At 44.8% G+C, this 15,172-nt stretch overlaps 1 protein-coding gene across 6 annotated transcripts in view; it reads left to right on the plus strand.

Annotated features, from left to right (window-relative positions):
* Window positions 1-14,897, plus strand: part of KIF1B (kinesin family member 1B) — a 78,853-nt gene extending 63,956 nt beyond the window's left edge. For all 6 annotated transcript variants that reach the window (XM_041419603.1, XM_041419606.1, XM_041419607.1 and 3 more), the window contains 13 exons: window positions 155-239; window positions 509-614; window positions 3,707-3,821; window positions 4,346-4,479; window positions 4,989-5,050; window positions 5,737-5,882; window positions 6,138-6,377; window positions 6,885-6,956; window positions 7,511-7,632; window positions 8,375-8,524; window positions 8,847-9,039; window positions 9,618-9,736; window positions 10,485-14,897. In XM_041419603.1, the coding sequence (XP_041275537.1) occupies window positions 155-239; window positions 509-614; window positions 3,707-3,821; window positions 4,346-4,479; window positions 4,989-5,050; window positions 5,737-5,882; window positions 6,138-6,377; window positions 6,885-6,956; window positions 7,511-7,632; window positions 8,375-8,524; window positions 8,847-9,039; window positions 9,618-9,736; window positions 10,485-10,527 (1,587 nt within the window). In that variant the 3' untranslated portion in view covers window positions 10,528-14,897. The remainder of the gene's footprint in view (window positions 1-154; window positions 240-508; window positions 615-3,706; window positions 3,822-4,345; window positions 4,480-4,988; window positions 5,051-5,736; window positions 5,883-6,137; window positions 6,378-6,884; window positions 6,957-7,510; window positions 7,633-8,374; window positions 8,525-8,846; window positions 9,040-9,617; window positions 9,737-10,484) is intronic.
* Window positions 14,898-15,172: the final 275 nt, after the last annotated feature.

A 15,172-nucleotide genomic window follows, 5' to 3' on the forward strand; every position in this document is an offset into this window, starting at 1 on the left:
CAGATGATATGTAATGATATTATTTAAATCACTTCAATGATATTAATGATATTATTTAAATTACATTATTTATTTCACTTCTGCAGTACAAGTGCAAAATAGATGATATGTGTGTGTGAGCACTTCAGCAGTGTTTTGTTTGTGAACCCCCCAGGGAATCCAGAGGAGAATCACAGTCACCATCATCCATGAGAAGGGCAGTGAGCTGCACTGGAAAGATGTGCGAGAGCTCGTGGTTGGTGAGTGAATGGTTTTGTGTCTTGCTCTGTAAGGAAGAAAAACTATTACTGGTAATTTCTCTTTGTATCAGATTCTGTCATTTTTATGAGCACCACCTGTAGGAGGAGAGTTTTGAAATATATCCACAGGAAGAACTTTAAGTTTTGCAACTTCCATTTACAGCTACTTGTTATTCATGTAGTCTGAAACTGTATTTGGGAAAATAAATTCCTTCTGTGTTGCAGTTTGAATTTTAATTGATTCCTCCTCCTCCTCCTTCCCCTTTTAGGGCGTATAAGAAACAAAGCAGAGGTAGATGAAGCTGCTGTGGATGCCATTCTGTCTTTGAATATTATCTCTGCAAAATACCTGAAGTCCTCTCACAGCTCCAACAGGTGAGTGAAGTGAGCCCTCCAGCAGGAATCAGAAATTTGTTTGACCTCTGAGGTGTTGGCAGGATGTTTGGAATGCTGGGAATGTGGCTAATTATTAAATGTAGAATTCCATGAGCACAGAACACACAGGTAGACAATGAACATCACTGTAAAATCTTGCTAATGCTGAAATCTGTTGATCTGTGGGAAGGGTTTGCTGACAGTGCATCTGAATTACTTTCCATGTGTATGGACCACAAAGGGCAGGTGGAAGGGAACAGCTTAAGGGGGCCTCAGGATTTAACCCAAAACTTCTAAACTGACATCAAGGTTTGGTGCTAGAACACAGCATGGAAGTTCAGGGAGAGTTTTGGGAGGTACACCTGCAGATGTGTACGTAGGGGTTTGTGGCTCTGTGCCCCTCATTGCTCTGAGGCTCAGACTCACATTGTTCTGCAGTGTCTGCAGCCAAGTGCAGCAAGGCAGAGGGGGCACTGGGCTCAGCCTCTCCCTGCTCTGACAGCAGTCACTTGGCTTCTCCCTGGCTCTGCTCAGCTGGTGCAAAGGAGGAATATCCCTGGAGTGGGGCTCTGAGTGGCTTTTTCCAGAGGGGAGGAAGGTTTGAGTCCATCTCTGCTGAATGCTGGAGGTGGGATCCTTCCAAGCACTGGAATTCTTCCCTCTGTGTTAGGGGCCTGGAACACCTGTGGCATTAAAGTGGATTTGGAATGCTGCTCCTGCCTGTGGGCTCTCTGCCACCTGGTGTCTGTAAAGGCAGGCAGGGACTGGGGCATTGGCAGTTCTTCATTGCCTTCCACTGAGAAGTGGGTATTTTAGTGTGTTTGAATTAATGGATCAATATAACTGGAAAACAGGGAGACTGTTGCTGGATTCCTCCCTCATGCTATTGGATTTGCAGTTGGAAAGCCCAGTGCTTTCTGTTTTGTTTCAATAAATTCCTCTATATCTCTGTAGTTTTCTGTAAGATGGGCAGCTTGGGTGAAGGGTGAGTGGGATGAAGCTGTTGGCCATCTCATCCCAAAATGCCAAGGTTTACTTGTGGGATGAGTGCATGGCAGCGTGGTGGAAGGAATTGAGGCCCTGGTAAGGGATATGTCTTAATGTTTGTTCATTGTCTGCAGACTTGTTTGCTGCTTTCTGTGGGGTTTTTTCACTTTGTTTTGTTTTAGTCCACTTGTTCTGTTCCTCTCAGCTGTTGCTTTTCTGTTCTGCTTTTGGCTGCACTAACTGAAGCTCTTTCTATGTTTTTACAGGCTCTTTCTTGATAAGGATATGCCTAGGTATTTTCTGTTTGCTTCCTTTGGACATAAAGATTCTTGAAAATAGAATGCTTTATGTCCCATTTGTATTGCTGCCACTTCCCTCAGCTTTTACTGAATTCTGTTAGCACACCTCTTAGCGCTTCCAGAAGTCTTCCTCTTCCCCTTCCTCTTCCCCTTCCTCTTCCTCCTCCTCCTCTGTGCCAGAGGGTTATTCAGGTGCAGTTCACTGGGGGACTTGTGAAGGTGAACTTCCCTTCACATGTGAGAGTAGGAGAATTTCCTTTGTGCAGCCTTTCTGAATCTCTTGATGTGCCATCAGATATAGACCCTTTTGTATTCCTTGCTATTTTCTTCCCTTGTTCTGTATCAAAGAACTAAATTTGGAATTTCTCAGTGTCTCTGACTCTGCAACGCTGCTTGTTTGAAGGACCAAGCCAAGGACTGAACATGAGGCTGCTTGAATTGCTCTGATCAAATAGCTTGAAAAAATTGCTTGCTGTCACAACTAAGTCATGATGAAAGTTTAAAACATAAGGACTCAACTCAGATGTGTAAAGGCTTAGAAGACAACTGTGCTCTTTGCCTGATCTAACTAAAATGAGGATTATTACTTTTCAGTGCTTCACAGTGTTTTTGAAGCTACCAAATACTTGCCCTTTAGATTATGTTTCTCTGTATTTTTAATAGAAACAACATATTTAGAAGTAGTTTCCTAAATATGGTTCTTCAAATGCAATCTAGCAGTGTTCTCACTTGACTGCAGTTCCTGGTGCCTTTATGTATTAACTTGGAATTGTGTCATTGGTGTCAGAGAAAGGGAATTCTTGAGACCTCTACTTGAGGTCGAGCTCTTTGTTTCTGGCATGTCTGCTTTTAGGCTGTTTCATGTTTCTTTTTGTTTTGCTTTGTATTTTCTTGTTTGTTTCTTCTACCCCCACCCTGCTGTTTGTCCTTTGTCTTTAGTTTCATCTTCCGTTTTTCTGAGTTTGGAATTAGTACAAAAACTCCTCAGATACATAACTTACTTTAAAAAATAATGCACATGAAGCACTTTCTTGTTTTTAGTACTACATCATTTGGACTCAAAATGGGATAAAAATAGCAAGGGGATTTGGGAGGGAAATGATGTAGAGGTGATGGAGAATGAATCCCTTCTGTTTCTGTCACCAGTGTGGAAAGGTGTGCTGAGTTCCTGAACAGGGGCATAGGTTTTTTTCCAAAGGCACCTTCCTGCCTGGTCGCTGCCTGTGGGAAAGGAGGAAGCTCATTTCCCCAAGCCCCTGTGAGAGAGGGGAGAGTGTAACAATGCCTTGGATGTGGTGGCTGAGCTGTGCTCTGTGTGGTGCTGTCTCTCACTTTTTGCTTGAACCTTCTGCATTGCTGGGGTAGACCTGGGGCAGCTTTCAGCTCCTCTCTTTCCTTGTCCCAGACGAAGAAACGTCGTACAGAAGTCCTAAAATACGGTGTAGAAAGAATCTTCCCATGCTCTTTTAAGATCCAGCTGGGCTGAATTACAGCAGTAGAAATTAATTTTCTCTGTTTAGAAACAACTGTTCAGTGCTGACTTCCCTGTAGAGCTATGACAGCTTTTGTTTTCTGCATTCCCTCTTTTCTCTTTTAGATGAGTCTTCTCCATAACAGGCAGTGGTCTTTATGCCACACTGTTTGAGGTAGAAGTAAATGATCCTGGAAATAAAGAGAAGGTTTTTGCTTCAAGTATTTTTATCCACATCACTGGAGGATGATGTCAGGAAAAGATGCTTTACACTGAGTGATGAGGGGGCTGCAGAAGAGTGCTTACTGTTGACCTTCTACTGTCCTTCTTTGCAGGACTTTCTACCGGTTCGAGGCCGTTTGGGATAGTTCCTTGCACAACTCCCTCCTCCTCAATCGAGTGACACCGTATGGAGAGAAGATCTACATGACCCTTTCTGCCTACCTGGAGGTGAGACACCAGTGCCTTCCTGCTGGCTGTAAACTGTTTGAGACAGGACACAGAGTGTACCCAAGAGAAATGGATTCAAAAGTGATTTGAATCCTGAAGCCAGTAAGAGTATTTATTCATTTCCTGAGAACAGGGTGGAAACAATGGACTCAAAGTTAACATCTTGATGTCAAGGTCTTGCAACACAAGAGATACTGGTGCTCTTACCTTTTGTCTTACCTGTTTTATCTATCTTTGTATCTGAACATCCACTGGAATCAGTGAACATTGCTGTGTGAGTACTGGAGTTACAAACAGGGGCTTAGCTCTTGGCTTGTGTGCAAGACACTGTTGTTTTGTGTAGTAAAATAATTTCATGGGATGCATCAAGAAATTTGGCAGTTCTCTTTCTGAGTTACACATATGAAAACCCTTCAGCAAAGACCCAAACAAGAACAAATTTCAAAAGCTGTCCCAGTAAGGGCAGCAGTGTAACCTGGCACAGTTGGCTGCAGCCTTTCATTCATTGCTGGTGTTCCTCTCAGCTCGACCACTGCATCCAGCCTGCTGTGATCACAAAGGATGTCTGCATGGTGTTCTACTCCCGGGACGCCAAGATCTCGCCGCCGCGCTCCCTGCGCAGCCTCTTTGGCAGCGGCTACTCCAAGTCCCCAGACTCGTAAGTGCCCTTAAGTTTTGCCATTGACCTTTTCTGTCACTATTTGTGTTTCCTCTCAGAGGATGTCGTTTAGTTTTCTTAATTTTTTTCCTTGAAACTTCAGCTACTCATAGGTTTTCCAGTCTGGTTTTGAATGTTCTTTCTCGCGTTTATTTCGGTGGAACTCTGATGGCTTCTCTCTTTACTGGCCTCTTTTCCATACTGACAGAGTTGGGAAGAGGGATGCATTTTTCAAGCTTGCACTTAGATGACTTTGGTCCTGACCTGGAATTTACTGCAGCACGTGCTCTTTGAGTCCAGTGCAGGGTGGGGGGGGAACATGGGGGAAATGCCTTTTTTTGGGATCTTGCAGTTCTGACTGTTTTGTGCAAGAGTAGTGTTGAAATCTAGCTCTAACTAACAACTATACTTAAAATTCTGCTTTGGAACCTCTGAGCTAAAGCTGAAGCACTTCATTTCTGAAGATAATAAATAGTGTGTTTTTGTTTCTTCTGCTTTCCTGTGAACAGCAATCGAGTAACTGGGATCTATGAACTGAGTTTATGCAAAATGTCAGACACAGGAAGTCCAGGTAAGCAGTGGCTGGGTGTTCCAGTGATAAATATGAAATACTGTGGAAAATTTCTCAGGCAGAATGGAGTAAACGTTTCTGTCCTGATCAGAAGCAGTTCCTGTGTTTCACAGGAGCAATGGAATTTTGCTATTCCACAAAACACTCACTCAGGCTTTTACTTTAGACTCAGCTCTGTGTTTACCATTGGTGAACAAGGATTCACTGGAAACTTTGTGTTTTCTGACATGGGTAACTCAGGACACTGAGCACATGAACCTGAGTCTTAGAGCATAATCCATGGCTCATGACTAACAGCTGAGACTGTGTTTTGCAGCAGTGGAGCTTTTTCTTGTCTTTTGAAGATGCTGCTGATTTCTGATGCCAACTTCACCTCTTGGAAGGAATGTAGTTCATGGTGTATCTGTGTATTTTTCTTCTAAGATGTAGAAACTGAAGTCCTTGAGTTTAATTAGACTGAAGAGGAGTTTGCATTATATCTTGGTCAATAGAAAATATCTGAACAAAATAAGAAAGCTGGACTAAATCAAATATCTTTGGTTGTGTATTTGTAGGTAGTGAAATCTTTGTGTTGTGTATTTCCAGCCAAACAGCGGTACTGGTTCTTTGCAAATTGCTGATTATTTCTCAGTAACACCTCTCTGGCTATGGTTTTAACACATCTTGTGTTGTTTTTTACTGCTCAGGAATGCAGAGGAGGAGGAGGAAAGTCCTGGATACTTCTGTGGCATATGTGAGAGGAGAAGAGAACCTGGCAGGTTGGAGGCCCAGGGGTGACAGCCTCATTCTAGAGCATCAGTGGGAACTGGAGAAACTGGAACTGCTGCATGAGGTGGGTAAAGAGATGGAAGTCAAGATTTAAATCAGTTCTGGCAGAGAAGACACACAGTGTGTGGCTGGCTGCTGAGTGGATTCAGCTCAGAATCTCAGTGTATTCAACAAAGGCAAATTCAGTTTTCAGTGCCACTGTAAACTCCCTTCCCTGGGGAGAGTTACTGGTATGAATAGCCAAGGATTCCTGAGAGTCTGGTGTGTGTAAAATCGGCACCTTCCTGGAGCGGACGACACTGATTTCCTTTCTTACTAGGTGGAAAAAACCCGACATTTTCTTCTGCTTCGTGAGAAGCTTGGTGACAGCATCCCCAAGTCCCTGAGTGACTCGTTGTCTCCCAGCCTGAGCAGTGGAACCCTCAGCACCTCCACCAGCATCTCCTCCCAGATTTCAACCACGACCTTCGAGAGCGCGGTGACGCCCAGCGAGAGCAGCGGCTACGACTCCGCGGACATCGAGAGCCTGGTGGACCGGGAGAAGGAGCTGGCCACCAAGGTATGGCCCAGGGCAGCCACCACGGTATGGCCCAGGGCAGCCACCAAGGTATGGCCCAGGGCAGCCACCAAGGTATGGCCCAGGGCAGCCACCAAGGTATGGCCCAGGGCAGCCATCCTGCGGGCAGCTGGGTGCCACAGGGGATTATAGGTCAGTCACGAGCTGCTCAGGTAGCTGGGGAATAGCCAGTAGTGTGAGAGTTTCACTTTAACATCCTGGTTAGTGAAACAAGCCACTCTCGCTGGCCAGTGCTGCTGGGGAGGTTTGGCTGTGGCTGTGTCTCATTGCCCTGTGTCAGTGGTTCTATAAAAACTTCCTAATTTTAGCAAGTGAAGTGATTATTACCCTCTTCTGTGATTTTTCATAGCAGTTTAGAATTTGTTTTTTCTTTCATGACCTGCCAAGTGTGTCTTGGCAAATCACCTCTTCTGTTCAAATTTCTCTGAAAATCTAAATCTAAAGTTCTTCTCTGTGTCTCATTTGTTTCCCCTCACGTACCCCCTTTAGTGTCTGCAGCTTCTTACTCATACCTTCAATCGGGAATTCAACCAGGTGTACAACAGCATCAGCGACTGTAAGGTAAATATTTCATTATAATGCACTCTATTTGTAGTACAATGGCAGCATGTTTGTGAGTCATGGAATCTGCTGATACTATGAGAAGATAAACCACTTTATATTAATTTATAATTTTTTATTTTCAATCCACTGGAAGCATTTGGCTATTCAGCATTAGGTTCCAAAGGCCATGGCAGGAATTGCAATGGTGTGGACTTGTACTGTAGTACAGTACCCAGTTTATTAGCAGACTCTTACTGTCTTTCCCTACATACACTTTTCCTATGTAAAAGGATAAATTTACTCTTAAAAATTCTGCCTGTAGGCAAAGGGAATACCAAGTTTCAAACTGGGTGATGTTTATCCCCTGAAGAAGTCAGAGTGTGAATAATCAAAGTGTAGGGCATTGATAACAACAAGCTGTGTCCCCATAAATGCTGCTGTATTTCTGCCCCAGATGGGTTTGTGGTGGTTTGTGTAAAATCTGCCTACTGAGAAGGGGAATGGCTGATGAAGAAGCCCTTCTGTTCTGTGAGCCAGGAGTGAACATCAGCTCCTGTGACGTTTTCTTGCAGCTCTCGGACATTTCCCCGCTTGGGCGGGACCCGTCCGTGTCCAGTTTCAGCAGTGCCACCCTCACCCCTTCATCCACCTGCCCTTCCCTGGTGGACTCCAGGTGCAACTCAGTTGATCAGAAGTAAGTGTAATGTATTAAAAGGAAACACCACTTTTCAGTGCTTCACAGATCTCTTTGCTGTTTTCTGATTTGTTTTTCCTCTTCCTCTTCCCTATTCCAGATATTTCTCTTGCAGCCCCCTTGCCTTACTTCTCCAGTCACTCTGCACAGTTCTTTGTCCCCATTTTGTTCTTTTGAAGTGTTTTTTTTCCGCTTGTGTTGGGGGAACAGTCAGATGCTTGTCATTCCAGTGGCCAGTGCATCTACAGTGTGCACAGTCCACAAGTTTTTTCAGAAGTCTGTTGAAAAGGTCTACTAATAACAACCCAGAATAAACCAGTTTGGCCATTAATCTGTGTTTATCTTTCTCAGCTGTATCTGTACAAGGTATTTTTGATGAAATTGGTAATAACTATGTAGGGAAAGACAATTTGTACCTTCTCAGTTCAGCATCCCTGAGGGAGGAGTGCTGAGGAAACAGCATTTTACATCAAGCAGTAGTAGGAAGTATGTCTGTGTTGTGACTATGTTTAGCAGGAGAAAAAATGTTGAAGTAGTGGGGAAGCAACTTACTAGTGGTTTTTATTCCACAGATATCAAGGGAAAATGCTATTCAGTGTTGTACAAAAGGATCCCAATCTCATACAATAAATCTGGGCTGGAGGATGGAACTTAAGGCTGGCCTGAAGATGCAGTTTAAATTCCATTGTCACATTCAGATCCTTTGTTGTGATTTAATTTTTTTTCTCTACTTTTTTTAAAGGACACCAGAAGCAAACTCTCGTGCCTCCAGTCCCTGTCATGAGGTGGAGCAGTTCCAGATAATTCCTGCAGTAGAAACTTCCTACCTTGCCAGAGCTGGAAAGAACGAGTTCCTAAACCTGGTTCCTGATATTGAGGAAATCAGACCAGGGTAAGTTTTTTATTGTTGTGTGATTGTGGCTTCCCAAGAACTGTCACAGGGGCTTTCTGAGATTCTCAGATTCTGTGCCCCTTTTGAAGAAGGAAAATGAACAGGTGATGGCAGAGCTGCAGAGTCCTCTGTGATGGACTGGGGAAGACTGTCAGACTTTTGCATAGCTGTTGAGGACACCATTCAGCTTCTTTTAGAAGAACTTTTTCAGAATGCTGTTGCAGACAAAACATATTAAGGACCAAGTGTCTTACACAGTGTTTTGCAGTTAACAGGAATACTCAGGGAAAATCTGTTTTTGACGTGGGTTTGTTTTTTCCAGCTCTGTGGTGTCAAAGAAAGGATACCTCCACTTCAAGGAGCCACTCTCCAGCTCCTGGGCCAAGCACTTCGTGGTGGTTCGCCGTCCCTATGTTTTTATTTACAACAGTGACAAAGATCCTGTAGAAAGAGGACTCATAAACTTATCCACAGCTCAGGTGGAATACAGCGAGGATCAGCAGGCCATGGTGAAGGTCAGTCTGAGAGCTGTTGTTTATTTACCCATAAAGCAAGAACATTGCAAGTAGCAGTGCATCTGTACCATCAGGTGTGTCATCTCTGGTGGGAGCAAAATGGATCTGAGTCGTGGAGACACTGAGGATCCTGCCCACAAAGTGCCCACTTTGTTCAGGGTTTCTTATGGTTTTGGACAAGTTGTACAGAGTGACCCTGGCTGCTGTCACACATCAGATTAGCTTTTAGCAGCATGGGCACCATCACCCTGCATGTTGGGTTTTTGCAGCTTCCTTTGTAAGTTTTTTTGGGCTTGTGGGTTTTGTTTGTTTAAAAACAAAACCCCACAAAACAACACATACAAACAACATACAAAGATCCTGCAAGGAATCAAATGAACTCTACTGGTCCATCTCTTAAAGCCCACACTCAGCAGTTAAGACTCTCTTTTGTAGAAGATAATGAGTAATAATACCCAGGAAATCAGCAGTGAGACATCAGTGAAGGAGGGATGTGACAGAGCAGATCCTCTCAGAGAGGAGATGTGCATCAGCCCTGTGTTGTAGACTCTGTGTTTAGATTGTCCTTGGTGTTGCAGACACCCAACACGTTTGGCGTGTGCACGAAGCACCGCGGGGTCCTGCTGCAGGCCATCAATGACAAGGACATGAACGACTGGCTGTACGCCTTCAATCCGCTCCTGGCCGGCACGATCCGGTAAGAGGCAGCCCGGGGCTGCAGAGGGACGTGCTCAAACCCAGAGCCAGGTGGTTGGTCACAGATTCTGGTTTTGCTCTCAGGAATTGGACAAGATGTGGGAACTGGAGCAGGGAGGAGAGCAGACAGAAAAACCCCCAGAACAATCAGAAAACAAACCAGCCCTGTATTTGAGGAACTGCAGGGGCTGTTCTTTTGGCTTGTGATGTTCTGAACAGCCATGTCCAGTTTGAACATGTGTGGGATGCTGTGTGTGGAAACCACAAGATGGTTTCCTTGTATTGCCTTTTACAAATTTATAAAGTTTCTTACTTCCTCTGTGCTGGACTACCTTTTTAGGCTCTTGATTATGAGCTACAGCAGAAATTACATTCCCTTTTATAACTCTTCTGGCAGCCTCTCCATTATCACAGACAGCCCCTGCTTGCTGGACACATCTTACTGCACTGCAGTAGCTCTTCCTTTCAACAAAAAAACCCCAAACCTAAAAAGCAAAGCTGTTACCATACAGCATCAAATAATTTCTGAACAGTGAAGCCCTTAAATGATTCCTTCTCCCATTAAAGAAGCAGAGAAGTGAGATTTCTTTCTCATTACAGCCCTGGATACATTCTACTTTCTTAACATACGGAGTAAACTAGGACTGTACCAAAGAATTAAAAAAAAAAAGGTGGATGAACTTTGGGGAGGGAGGAAAACTGAACTTTCATAATTGACCAGCTACTTTTTCCCCTTTGTTCTTGTGCAGGTCAAAGCTGGCTCGGAGGCGCACGGGCCAGATGAAGTTCTGAGTCCATGAAATGTTCTCACTGTCCTCCCCACTCACCTCCCCACTGATAGTGTTACCTCTCATTTTCTCTTCGTGATTCTTGACGGTTTCTCTTGTATGTAATCCTGTGGCTTAACATCCCCCCCTTCCCCACTCCTTCAGCACATTTTCTAGGTATTCCAACCCTACCTTGTTTCTTTTCACCTGTACCTGAATTGTACTAGTAGCATGTGGCCAAACAAAAAGAGAAAGAAAAAAAAAATCAAAAAAAGCGAGTGAATATGCACGACTCTAAAAAGAAAAAAAAAATTTCCTATAACAATTGTTTTCCCATTTCAACTGACCTTTTGGTGTCTGTCCCACTGTCCACTGTCTGTCTGGACTGCTACAGGGTTTTCATTCAATTTGTGACTTGGCAGTGGTCATTGGTTCCCTCAGGGCAAAGTTCCAACGCCAGGGAAAGATAAATTGTGTAATGGAGACGTTACCCAGCCAGGAACTGCAATAGCTCCTCAGGCTTTCTGGATCCAGCCTCGAAGTTAAACTCTGCTGAAAGCTGACATTGGACAAATCTATCTGGACAGACTGGATTTTGGACTTTGTGCAAGTTTCTGAGTTTCCAGGGTCCAGCAGGCTAAGGCATGAGCTGGGAAAAGTTAGGGAACAAACCAGGAGGGGCTGGCAGAACAATCTGCCTTTAAACTCCTGCTGTGGGGGTTGCAGGTGAACAGTGCTTGGGTTTAACTCTTTCCCAGAAGAGTTTCCATCCACATGCACTCCTCAGCCTCTGAACTGGGCTGAGCAGACTGTGCTGGCATGAGGGGAAATAGACCACAGACTGAAATGTGAGAGAAAATCCCAAGAATTTCAGATGCTCAAGCCAGGTATTTGACAGATGGGGAGTGTTAAATGGAAATGAAGGTGCAGTTGGTCCCTGGATCACCATGGAGGGCAGATCCCCTCTTCCTGCTGTTAGTCCTGACTTCATGTTCTGCAGGAACAGTTCTCACCTCCCTTGGCTGTGTCAGGGTAGCAGCTGTGCAGCACTGATCCCAAGAGCCTGTTTGTGCATCCCTGACCTGCAATGCTCCCGTGCCACCCCAGCTGTCCCTGGCAGCACCCAGGGTCTGTGGAACACTTCCCGGGCCCAGCACCTGCAGTGTTCTCCAGGGAGCTGCAGGGCACTTTCAATTCCTTTTGAAACAACTGCTGAGTGTCTCCTCATTTCCCTGCTGCAATTCTCATCAGCTAAACCCCACTGCATTCAGTTAACCCTTCTGGAGAACAGAGCAAGTGGATCTGGTCCTGGTCAGTGGAATGTCATGATTGGCTTCGTGGACATCAGCTGGGTGGTGTCAGTTCTTGACCTGCAGTGTAAGTTCTTGTGGCCAAAGCTTTGGTCCTTGCCCCAGGAAAGAAGAGCAGAATGAATTTCCTTTGGGGGAAGTGAACTCCTGTCTCTCAGTCAGGTGTTGGGGGTGTTGTGTGCTCTTTCCTGCTGTGTTATCCTTCCTTGCTGCACCCAGGGCACTGATGGGGCTGGCTCTGGTCCTGGGCAGTGTAAAGGGATTTCTCCTGGAGCCCCAGCCTCGCCAGGGACAGGTGAAAGGCTTTGTCCCTCTCCTGCAGTGGCACAGCAGGCTCATTTGGGGGCAGGCCACGGGACTGGAATCTGCTGAGGAAGGGCTTTGCTTTGTGGGTTCGTGTTCAGAGCAGGGCAGTGCAGTGAGAACTCCTAGCAGGAGGAGGGCAAAGGAGCAGGGAGATGGAGGCTGACCATACCTTCACATATCTCGAGGTAGTTCTCAGCAGCTCACATGCTCATGCTGTCTCTGGTCCTCAGATTTATTTCAGAACTGGAAGCCAGAGTGAGGGAGCATCCTGGGGACCCAGGAACATCATAGTGACAGGGTTTGGGTTTTTTTTTTTCCTTCTGTTTTTGTCTTGTTTAACTGTGTGTGACTCTTGATACAGTGGTGATATTCCTTTGTTATGCAATGATGATAAAGCACTTCCAGTGTGTGGATAAAACTGCTTGTCCTGCAGGAGGGCTCCTCACACTGCAGCTAAGCTGATCTCAAGAATTAGGTTAATTCTAAGCATTAAGTTATTGCTGCCATCACCACTGTTCATAATGACAGTGGAACCTGTTTGAGGAGGCAGAGTGATTGAGGTGGTGGAAGGTTGTGACACACTGAGAGCATTTTAACTTTTATCTGTTTCTTTTTTTTTAACTAGAAGAAAACTAGTTTTCTAAGTCTTTGCTTTGGATAAGCCAGAGAATGAACCAAGTGGTTATAGGCATTGCACAGAATCATGATTAAGAGATCTTCCTTTAAAAGCAGGAAGAGACAGATGCTTATTTTATAGAGAGCTTGAAGTGTTGCATAAATGTCACTCTTCTATCTTAAAACTCCAAGCAAATTCTGGAGACTTGAGGTCTGAGTGGATAGTGGATCATGAGCACAGCAAAAGTCTGGTTTTAAGCACCAGCATCTCTTGAAGCTGCATAATCTGTAACAAACTGGGTCCTTGTTGTGTGGAGTTCAAATGGGCATTTCTGTTTTCAGGTCTGACATAAAGGCAGACAAAGTTCTTCTGCAATTACTGAAGCCTGCTATGAGACATTTGGGTTTCCCTACTTAAAACTGGACTGAGACCAGCCCAAGTTTTCTTTAAAGAGATAACAAACCAAACAAATAAACAAATATAAAAAGTGAATTTCCATTCATTTCAAAGCTTAGCCCAACATGTTAGAAATTTCTTTTTGGAAGCAGAATGAGGAAGGAAAAATATGCTAAGTTGCCTTCTGCTGACACTCCAGAGGCCGTTCTTGGTTACCTGCTGTGTGTGTGAGTCCAGAGTCAGCCAGCTCTGGGGCTCAGCCTCTCCAGGTGAGACAGCCTGCTGTGGGCCTGCCAGCCCGCGGGGACACGCAGCAGCAGGGAGCTTGGTGGCATTCCCTGGAGGAGCGGGGCAGACTGGGCTGTGTTTGGGATTTTATGCTCCTCGCCAAAAGGAAGGAGAAAACTGTCCTTTTTGTACATTGGAAATCATGTTGGATCCTCCTGGGCATTGTAAAATGAAGCTAAACCTCCTATGCTGTGATTTAGAAATGCACTTGAAGTACCTTTTTAAAGAGGATTCTGTATTCTGGGAATACAGAGGAGAAGGGAGTACTGTGTCCAGAGAGTGTGATTTCCAGACTGCCAGGAAAAGGTTTTTGTGTCAATGTCTAATAGTCCTTCTTACTGATTAATGGTATTTCAAAGCAAAGACTTTACTTTTTGCTGCTTGTTATCTAATTTACAGGGATTTAATTTTATGTAATGTATTGTATATTTATACATCTGTAATTAATTGCACATTAGATAAGAAAGAGGATTAGCTTCGGTCTAACAGCCACTGGTACTAAACTGCCTGTGCACGTGGGTCTGCCTGGACTCCTGCCCAGCAGAGCTGGTGCTGTGCTGGGTGTTGTGCTGAGGATGCAGCTCTGACCTGCTGGAGGAAGGCTCCTGCTGCTGTCCCCGCAGCGGCTCCGAGCGCGCGTGGTCTCTCCGTGTAGTCACTGACCCAGTCTGTGCTCTGGCTGTAGTGTCTGTAGCAGGATCTCTTAACTTCGTGCTTCCTTGTTTCAAAACATCAGCTGCTCAAGAGCAGGACTGACTTTTGTTCAGAAGGCCATTTATGTGTTCCGTGTATTTGAAGTCAAAACTAGTCCAACACTAAGCAGATGGTTGTGTCCAATGTCACTGGGAACAGGACTCAAACTGCTGGGGTCAGCTGTGTATTCAGAAAACTGGTGTGGAGCTCCTGAGTGTTCAGTTCTTGATGTTGCCAGGGGAAGGGGCTGCCCTGAGCAGGGCTGAATTCACCTCCTGCTTGCCTGGGAACCAGGGACTGCAAGCAGAGGGAGTCTTGCACGATCAGCACTTGCCGGGATCAGGTCTGAGTTTCCCACTTTGCTTGTTCATATTTCATGTGCAGTTGGTCATGGCTCCCGAATTTGGACATCAGACATCCCTTGGAATTGCGGTCCCCACGTCCCTGTTAATCTCTGTACACAAGGTACACAAGGTAAATGCTGTATAAGTGGCCTTCTTGAACAAATCTCTTTGCAAACTGACTTCATCCCAGCGAAGGAGTGTATCAGCAACACTGTACATTAATTTCAGGTTTTCATTTTCTTATTTTATTTTGTAAATATATCCGATATTTGGAGCTTGAGTATACAAAATGTAAATATAGTTCATGTATTTGTACTAATTCTGATCCATTTGCTGTATAGCCTTAGGTGTGCAATGCAGATATCTAACTGTGTATGGTAACCTTGCACCACTGAATTGTTAGTGAACGAGGTGAAACAATAAAGGTACAACCAGTGCATTAGCAGACAGAATGTGTGCTCTCTCATTATGATTTAATTGCTTGTGTCTTATGTCGATTACTTGTTTTTAAAACCTGTGCTGAACAAGCCGACGCTTTAATAAGATTTATCTCGACTGCTCTTGAGAAAGAAGGGGTGCCCAAAATTAAGGTGAACCAAAAACGTGATGGGCCAGATTGCTGCGGGTCGTGTTGTTTGGGAAATCACTTCTAGAGAATTTAACAGAAACTGCGGTCTCGAGGGGTGTGTGTCCGGCACAGCGGAGCGGAGGGGGCAG

Source organism: Onychostruthus taczanowskii, unplaced genomic scaffold (assembly GCF_017590055.1).
Source record: "Onychostruthus taczanowskii isolate IOZ18803 unplaced genomic scaffold, ASM1759005v1 scaffold61, whole genome shotgun sequence".
In the NCBI taxonomy this organism is placed as follows: domain Eukaryota; kingdom Metazoa; phylum Chordata; class Aves; order Passeriformes; family Passeridae; genus Onychostruthus; species Onychostruthus taczanowskii.